General features: G+C 34.2%; 1 protein-coding gene across 1 annotated transcript; it reads right to left on the reverse strand.

Annotated features, from left to right (window-relative positions):
• Positions 1–3,659: 3,659 nt before the first annotated feature.
• Positions 3,660–5,909, reverse strand: LOC110804204 (probable indole-3-pyruvate monooxygenase YUCCA5). Its single transcript, XM_022009764.2, has 3 exons — positions 5,095–5,909; positions 4,625–4,996; positions 3,660–4,238 (listed from the first exon to the last, which is right to left on the reverse strand). The coding sequence occupies exons 1-3, from the start codon at positions 5,785–5,787 to the stop codon at positions 4,014–4,016; spliced, it is 1,290 nt and encodes a 429-aa protein (XP_021865456.1). The 5' UTR covers positions 5,788–5,909; the 3' UTR covers positions 3,660–4,013.
• Between the last annotated feature and the right edge of the window lie 3,979 nt (positions 5,910–9,888).

A 9,888-nucleotide genomic window follows, 5' to 3' on the forward strand; every position in this document is an offset into this window, starting at 1 on the left:
TTTTTTCTGTATCCTTTGTTGTGAATTTTGTGCTCCATTATTTGAAGCTTCGTCAATCTGCAATTGGAAGTGATTTAAATTAAAATTTTGATATGCATCAAATTCTAATTTCAAACGGCAAAATTCTAAGATACCAGCGTAAATATGCAATTGTTAAGTTTTTGTCATCAGATGCTGGCAGCGATTGTGTTTTTTGTGTTCATTGTTCAGGCCTGAGGTGTTGTGTTCGTATTCTAAAGTAGTAATACTCAAGCCATGCTTGATTTTCTTAAATTAACGTATATGGGCACTTACGTAATATAACAAGACATTATTAGCACCGGAAGTAAGATTTTATTATTAACGTTGAATAAGGCTCATGCTTGCGATTCCAATGAAATCTTTTTCTTTAGTCTAGTAGATGAATATATATTTAGAAGAGGGAATTTTAGGATGGAAATATCGGGTTCTGCTTTGGGTGTTTTTCAGTATGTAGGAAACACCATCTTGGAAAATTACTTTTGATTTCCCATTCTGTACTGAAATCCCATGCTATTATTTATACCGTGACCAAGATTATTTCTTACTGAACCTCAGAAAAAAAAAAATCTAACCTGCTCCATATTACGGGATTTGGAACCGACTTGATTAACTTCCTTGACATATGCACTGCCTTAGATGGCTGGCAAAGTTATGGGTTTCCTACAATAAGCAAGTTTAGAAGTTTATATACCTTTTGAGGTCTAACCACCGTAAAATTAGCATTTTCAGAGAAGAGAATTGGACTTCTCCTCTGAATTTTGTTCATAAGTTCCCTGTTCCAACACTATTTTTGGAGTAAAAGAAATCCCAAAAACCATATTATTGCTGTTTGTGGGAACTAAACTTAAACCTTGACGCAGTGTACCTTGGACATGAACCAAAAATACTAGGTAGAGATTTCATTAGAGAACAGAATAGGAAGCAGTCTTATTATTTTCTGATGGAGATATTCAGCTATTGTTTTTTTGTGTTTTTGGTAAATCCATCACATCATTAATCAAATATTGACATATCACATCATAGACATGTTTAGTTTAGTTAGTATACTATGTTATGTTGTCACGAAAGCTCAAGTCGGAAGTTACTATTTTCATCTACAACTCGACCAGTCTCCCTTCCTGAGCCAAGACACTCTTAAATAGATCAGTAAGCTTATTGAGAAACTAATAGTTTCAGCTTATAGCAATATATCATGCATTCCGGTCAAAATCCTTGTACATTTAGACGACCTCCTTTTGTCCTTTTTCTGGTATATACGTATATCATTTAGATTTTAGATAGAAGATTCAAAGTTTGTAGAAATCAAATCAGCATTTAATTTTATGTCAGATTTATAATGTGTCGTAGTAAAAGGATTGTGAAGGGAGACATGGAGTGAGTTCATCTGCAGATTTGAGTCAAACAGCATGGGTCTCATGTGGCTTCCTTTATTTCTACATTTGCCGTCTTTTTTCCTGTCTTCTGTTGTTTTCTTCTTCTTCTTCTTTTGTTGTTTACCATTATTTCTAATCATTTTAAGAATAAATTTTGATTGGATTTATTTGTTTGTCTGACGGTTTAACAGAATATACGAGTATTTATTGTAATAATGGGACAAAACATGGGATTTCTCGTTTTCAGAAGTGATGAATTGTGGATGAGGAGTGACATTGGGTCAAGGGTTCTGAGTGGCTGATGTATTTACACCATTCCCTAGAGTTCACAGAAGCTTCCCTTGCTTTTTGACTGACAAAAGAACTATGAGCTTTAGTTTTAAGTTAATGTTTCTTGGACACGACCAGTAGTGACAGATACAGGTATGTGCCCAAGTGTTGGATTAGATTAATTTCATGAAAAAGATCCTTGGATTTGAGTGTAGAACAAACAGTCAAGTGTGCATCAATTTACGTTTCCCGGTATTGAAGATCTGACATGAATACTTTGAGGTGAGGTGAGGTGAGATGAAGAGTTTGTCATAGGTCCATTCTTAAATTTATTGTCCTTGTTGAGCCAAATTGATGGTCGTTTGAGGTTTCCATTAAAAGAATTGATACCCTTGTGGATCAACCAATGAATCTTGGTGCCTCCTAAATCCTATAATAATAATGTTCTTTACTTTTCTTGGTTTAGTAATGGCCTACATTTAGTGGTGCCTCCTAAATCCTATAATAATAATGTTCTTTACTTTTCTTGGTTTAGTAATGGCCTACATTTAGACCGAACCCATAGTATTGGTTTGTGACATATTTCAAAAGACACTCCATTCATCATTATCATTACCCCATTGCCTCAAATAGGGTCCCGCAAGAAACGGGGTAAGGGGGGTCGGACGTACGCAACCTTACAGAGAGGTTGTTTCCAATTGACCCAAAAGCCATAACGGCACGACTATCTTCTACTTCATGGAAAAGAAGCGAAGAGGTATTAAGAGCCATTTTAATTTAGTCCATTACATCCCACAACCAAAAGAACAAATGAATCTTTGGCTCAATCAGAAATGGACCTCCATATTAGATAAATTTGAGTTGCTAGATGCAAACCAAACGAGAGAAAGACGATGGAGCAAAAGAAATAATCGAATTCCTTTATGTAATCTCTTCAGTCTTTACTTAATCTCCTTTCACGGCTTATTGGCTAAGATCAAGTGTAGTATCTGTCATAAGCAGTTGAAAAATATCCTATTTTTAATAGGCGAATCCAATTATGCCACATAATTTGATCATGGTACGTTCATCCGATATAACCGAGGTCGTAACCTTGTAGAATGAGAGATGTTTCTATGAGGGTGAAAAAGTGATGGTCTTCAATTGCTCACTAATTGTGGAAGAAGTGAGATCAAGACGAGTATATCATAGTCTTTGAATATCGATGCTAATTACTACAAATTCACCCCATTACTAATAATAATAATAATAATAGATGGTCTGTAGAAATTTATATACAAGACCCTGAGTTTAAGTTGTATCTGCATTTATTTACCTGTGTACTGACTTGATCTCAAACACAAAAAGGATGATTTTTGATGTGCGGGTTGACATGTAGGGAATAAAATGTAAATATGAGGTAGGAACTCTGAATCAGATGCATTCACTGACTGACAATGGAGTCTGATTTTATTGTAGTTGGATTGTGTACAGATAAATTTGGTGGGCTCTGTTACATGTGATAGGCAAACACCAGAGACATAACAACCCTTAGTGTTTGTTTGATTTCCACTTTTAACATTACAATCAAGCTTGAACTGACATTGTCATTCCCAGGCACTGAAGAACCATTGGGTCTTACTGTTCTTATTGGGGTTTGGGTCCGGGTCCGGGTCCCCCTTCTGTGTAGGTATTGCCCATCCTTTAGCTGCATTCATGACCAACTTGCTCATATACATCTTTCAGGTTTCTATTGTCTTTTTATCCTGTTTTTTATTCAATTGATGTCTTTCAGTGTGTTTTGAGCTCAATTTAGGTATATTGATAGTTAAGTTTATTACTGTTTGATAACTTGATCAGTTTGTGGCAGGAGTCTTCGGGTAGAGTAGGTTTAATTTAATCCAAATCGGGAGATATTTTGATTTAACATCGATAATCAAGTCGGTCTGAATGTCTGAATTCTGATGCTGCCAAAGAACAAAATGAAGTTTTACACTAATATATAAATGAGAGGTGATTATATATATAAATTTTTGTTTTAGATTTTTTTTTCATTGTTACACCAAGGTATTTCACACGGTAAGGAGAAAAATAAAAATAAAAAAGTAAAAAGCCTCATCTTCCTCTATACAAAAAGGTGCCCCTAATAATTTCTGAAACTAAGGACTGTGATCTTTTCAGGGAGAGGGCTGCTTTGTGAAGTTTGTATTCCTATAGAAAAATGTCTATGCAACCTGATTTCTGTAGTTTATCATAAGTGAACAACTGCCTAAATCAGTCAAAAACCCGCCAAAATAAGAAAATAAAATAAATTAAAGAAGTTATCTGAACAAAGTTTAGTTTTGGCAACATATTTTGGCTTGTGTTATTTCAAAACTGTGAAATACACCTCCTATGACAAGCAGCAGGAGGCTTCTTCTGTTTGGTTTCTTCTTTCCATATTTTCCCGATGTCTTCTGCTACTCTGATGGCATCTTCTGATGCACCTGATAGTCCTCGTTTTGTGAACCCTGCTGCATATAACCCGGCATTTCCTTTCCATCCATTGGGGAATGGAGCTTTTGGGAATCCATTTTTGGTAAAGAAATCACTTTCCTGAACAAGAAAAGAAAATTAAATCAGTTGACATTTCTTCTCTAATTACTTGTATTAAAAGTCAAACCCAGACAACACCCCAACATCCTACGTTCAGGGTGCTTAAGTTACATGGCTTAGCTCATTATTTTAATGTTTGACAAATGCACCATTAATTTTTATTCCCTTGATTTTAAGATCCAAACTGGCAGTTATTTTTTTAAGAAATAAAATTCCATTGAAACTCAGATCTAATATTGGAAAAAGAAAAAGAAAAAGAAAATAAGAAAATAGGTTATGTTCTTTTCCTATGATAACTAACAGTTTAAAAATAAGAAGAAAATCCTAAAAAATCCCAGTTTCCTTAAGTGTTAGCAGACATGAGAGTATATGTATGTATGGGTCACCTTTAGCCAGAAGGGAACGTTGCTGCGGTATCCTGTAGCGAGGATAACGGAATCAATCTCACGAATTTCTCCATCGACAAAGGCGACTTTACCTCTGGAAAATCTCTTGATACCAGGAACAACCTTAATCTGTCCAGATTTGATTTTACCAAATGTACCAAGGTCCAAGACTGGGGTCTTTCCTTCTGTATTCTTGAGCTCAAGTGGACCAACTTCTGGCCTTTTTAGACCATATTTATCTGTGTTTCCTAGCAATAAACTTGCTAGTAACAACAGTATCTTATCAACTGTACTAACTGAAAACCACTTCAACAGCGACATTGCCAACTGAAATATCGACTTCCCCAGGACATCCTTTGGCAATATATGAACCTGTCCAAAATAATTGGAATGAATTCCTATTGGTCAGTTTTTATTTATTTCTAAAGAATAAAATTAAAAAGAACATATTATTATTTTGATATACTTACCGAGCTACGAACACAGAGTAAGGGTTTAACATCATGGTTGCAAAGATCAAGAGAGACTTCCATGCCAGAGTTTCCACAGCCAACTACCATAACCTTTTTACCGCGGTATTCTTCGCCAGATTTATATTCACATGCATGGATAATATCACCACCAAATTCATGGAAACCAAAAAACTTAGGCACCACCTTCTCAGCATTTTCACCTGTTGCAACCACAATCCATCTGCAAATATACTCAACCTCACGTTTGCTATCACCGTCCAAAGCGGTCTTGATCCTCCATAAACCACAGGTTTCATCATACTCAGCAGATTGCACTGATTCATTGAACTGTGGCTGTATGTCAAATTTGTGTGCGTAAGACTCAAGGTAGTTTATGAACTGGTCTTTGGAAGGGTATTCTGGGTAATCATCAGGGAATGGAAAATTAGGAAGTTGGCAAAATTGTTTAGGAAGGTGAAGCTTAAGACGGTTGTAGGTACGTGTTTGCCATAATGAAGCAATGCAGTTGGCTCGCTCAAGAACAATGAAGGGTACACCTTGCTCTTTCAAACCAGCTGCAACAGCCAAACCCGATGGCCCGGCCCCAACTACAACCGGCCCATTCACCCACACACATCGCTTTGCGAAGAACTCTTCGTGGTTAGCTGATGTGGTTTTCGCTATCAAAGCGGCACTACCAACGCTATTCATGGCTACCTACTACTTTATTTATTTCTCTAACAAATTAATATGCAAGTATGATACTACTAATGGAGAAAATATGAGAGAATTAGAGAGAGAAAGTTTTGAGAATGGTGTTAGTTGCTTCAATTGTGTGTAGTGAGAATGGGGAGAGGTGATGAGGGGGTTTAAATAAGGGCCGGGGATGGTGTTAACACAAGCATGAGAGGCATGTGAATTAGCTTGTTATGGAAGACCTCAAACTATTTTTTTTATATATTTAATAATTCTAAATAATATTCTTCTATTGATTCATTATTATTATTATTATTATTATTATTATTATTATTATTATTATTATTATTATTATTATTATTATTATTATTATTATTATTATTATTATTATTATTATTATTATTATTTTTATTATTATTATTATTATTATTATTACATATACAATGCATATATAGAAATTCTTCTTTTCAAGTTGTTTTCATGTATTATTGTTGTATACAAATAAGTATCTGAATTTCATATACGAATAAGTGCTTCTTCATTTTACTTTTTTATTTTTATTTTGACATAACTACATTATAATTGTTGTTGCATTCTATGATTTTATAGCACCTGCCATTAGAAGGTGCTTTTAATCATTCTCTGATTCATTTTAATCATTTCATCATCATTGCCACTGGCTCCACCAAATCCTGAATTCTCTCGTTTTCTAAAGTTCTTTTTTTTTAAAAATTATTCATTCAAACTTTTGATATAATTATGAAACTAAGGGAACTTCATAGATAAAAAAGGCATTACAAAATGTAAAGGCTAGCCTAACCTTTAGTCATTTTTGTCTCCTTTTTTCCAATAGAATCTATGTGGAATTACGGATTTTTTTTTTATTATAGATATAATGAATGATTCAGTTAGACCTGGCCCCTCACGAGTTCTCATATACTTACAATTAAGTTTTTAATACAAAAATCATTAACATGGAAAGAAAAGAAATTTATTTGAATGATTTCCTTGCATCTGTAAATACACAATAACTAGCAATATATGACACTGTTTTTTGTTGCCTATACTATAGACATATTTCCCTATGTGATTCTATATATCCCTAGATCTACGTTCTCTTGTAAATTCTAAATGATGTTTAACATGAAGTAATCTTATGTGGCACTCCTAGAAGAAGAATAAAATAACTTTTTCTGATTATAACAAGACTAAAACAGTAGTATATTAATTGTGCTCTTCAAGTTTAGAAAGTCTTAATTATTTATACATACGTTGCTTTAATTCGATATTACCTGTGAAATACATCACATAATCTCCTGTAAAATGCGAAAATAGAGATTCTAATTATGTAAACTAAGGGGGTGTTGTTACATCCTGGTAGTGCAGTGAAGTTGAATAAGGTCGCATATGGAGGAATTAGTTTGCTAAGTGGAAGGCAAACACTGTAACTTGAGTGCTTATTAATTTAGATCTAAGATGGACAACCGTATTTCATATCTACATGTTAAGCTACATTTAATGTTTATGTCCCTTTTACATCCCTCTTTTTTCTTTTTCTTCTTTTTTAAGATCTATAACTTAATTCTTGTTTTGACAAGTTTGCATATCAACAACTTGCAGATATTTTACAAATGCATTGTCCAAACGGGAATTTTTACGCATACTTTTGGGCATTTATGATCTGCATGCTCCAACCTAGGGGGTTTATTATGTTATGATTTTTTCATTAACTATTGTGTATGATACGTACATGGGCTACAATAGAAGCTTTTAAGGTTTTTGAGGTCTTCGACCATATATCATCGTGCTTAATGAATACGTAGTACAATTCAACCGAGGAAACCGATTTCACTAGAACTTGTCGTAACATGTTTTATAACTCTTACACAGTAACAACAAATAAGTAAGGACACGTTTGGTAACACTGTCAATTTTCAATATCGAGTACACATTATTGCTCGTGTGTCACTCCCTAGTCCCTACATCAATTATCCTCTAAGAAAGGTAAATAAACTAAGTAAAGGGAATGTTACTAATATTTTGTAATTTCCAAGGCATGCATATGGTTTTTGTGGTATTAACAAGTACGAGCTCCACTCCTTTCAATTTGGTGTGCGTGGTTCTATGCTAGGCGGCTGCTCATCCCAAGGCTACCAAATTTTCACATTGCCGCGCATGGAAATTGGAAGTTCCACCCGATCACCACCACATGAATGCTTATCCCCATTCTTTTTGCTGCCAACGGGTTTGTGAAAATCCATGCAGTCCCTCGAAATCTACACTTCTTTCGTAACATGCTCATCCGTTTCTTATTACTTGTACCATTTTCCTTATAGGTAGTAGTCCTATTAGTTATAAACTGGAAGATATTTGCTCCATCTTTATATCTGGGGTAGCCAACATATACTCACATTTACACTTAGAGCAACTCCAATCGTGAGCAACGTACACTTAGATAAATTCCAATGTAGCTACCAATTGCTTGTTGGTTCAGTGGTGATTGGGGGCTGAATTTGGTAGGGAGAACCCGTGTTCGATCCCCCTCAACAACAATTGGTAGGGGATTGAAACCTAACCACCCAAAACTCGCCTCGAATCCGGTTTAACCCTAAGGGTGAACCGGGTTCTACCACCCAAAAAAAAAAAACAATGTGTTGTAGCTAAGTTTGCCACATCAAATTTATAGCTGCAATTAATTTAAGCTACAAATATTCACATTGGTGGGCTACAATTCCTTGTGGCTCCCTATACTATTTAATTTAAACAATTTATTTATTTGATGTGGTTAGCAAAATAAAATCACACGTGCTGCTCACATGCAAGTCAATGGCCGGAAAAACTCAATCAATGCCGGAAACTTGCCAATAGTTTTCTTTCGCAAAAAAAATTACATTAAGATGTGATTTCACCAAAAAAATTATATAAGGACATTTCTCGCAAAATTTAGATCATAAAAGATCCTTTTTGCAAATTTCCCTTAAAAGTAACTTGCCTAAATAATTGATTTCTAAATTTTCTCCTTCAAGAATGATGCAAGTAGCAATCATTCTTGGTTGCATATATAATTCCAAGGATGATTATAGGTGACTTTTATTCCTAATAAGCTGTAATCATCATGGAAGATTACATAATCTCGTAATTAACATTATATATTATCGTAATCATCAAAGTAGGGATTTAGAAGATAAATCCAACCAAGAGTTCAAGACTACAGATTTGGTAAGAATGTTACTAAATTCAAATTTGATTTGCTTAATACAATTTTGTTATGCTCGCAAGTTGTTATAAAAAAAATATATTGTTGCAATATTTTATAAAAATGATGCATATGATCTGAGAGTATGTGTTTGAGGGAAATTTGAAAAGCGTTTCATACAATTGGACTTAGGGAGTATGCATGTGTAGCTAGTTTTATTTACTTACTGAGTACTTGTTTCATTGTAAAATAAAAGTTATTGTATGAAACCAATAAAACATTTGCGAAAAAGATAAAGGTCGCAATATGCGGCTTTTAAGCCGTGTCACAATGATGACATATCATGTTTATGTGTTATAATTTGAATTGGATACTAAAATATTTAACTTATATAACCTATTATATATGTTACAAAGAAAGGTAGGAAAATCTTAATATTCTAATTTGTTTCCTTCTTCATATCGATTACAATATTTACATATTTTCGTAGTAAAAATATTTCGTTGATAATAAAAATATTCTGATGATGCATAGCCTACGTGGCTCCTATATGTATCAATTAAACGCCGACACGTAAGATTGCGATAACTAAATATTGTCGCAACTTGCGACCTTTATCATCACACAAACATTTAATGTATCATTTAATATTGGGGCTGATCATTTACAAGCTTGGACGGGTAATGGGACGGATATAAGCTTACATTTTTGTCCAACAAAGGTAGAATGGAAAAACCAAGTCCTTTTTGTGGCTTGACTTCTTCGCCATACCCGCCTATTAGATGGGTCGGGCTTGCCCGTGAGCTAAAGTACCTAAAAATATTTGTATTTGGTTACTAACAATAATTAATTTTTTTTCATAATTTATCTCTTATTATCTTTTTTACCGGGTTTTATTTATCTATTTTTATTTTTCTCTT

This window comes from Spinacia oleracea, chromosome 2 (assembly GCF_020520425.1).
Source record: "Spinacia oleracea cultivar Varoflay chromosome 2, BTI_SOV_V1, whole genome shotgun sequence".
In the NCBI taxonomy this organism is placed as follows: domain Eukaryota; kingdom Viridiplantae; phylum Streptophyta; class Magnoliopsida; order Caryophyllales; family Amaranthaceae; genus Spinacia; species Spinacia oleracea.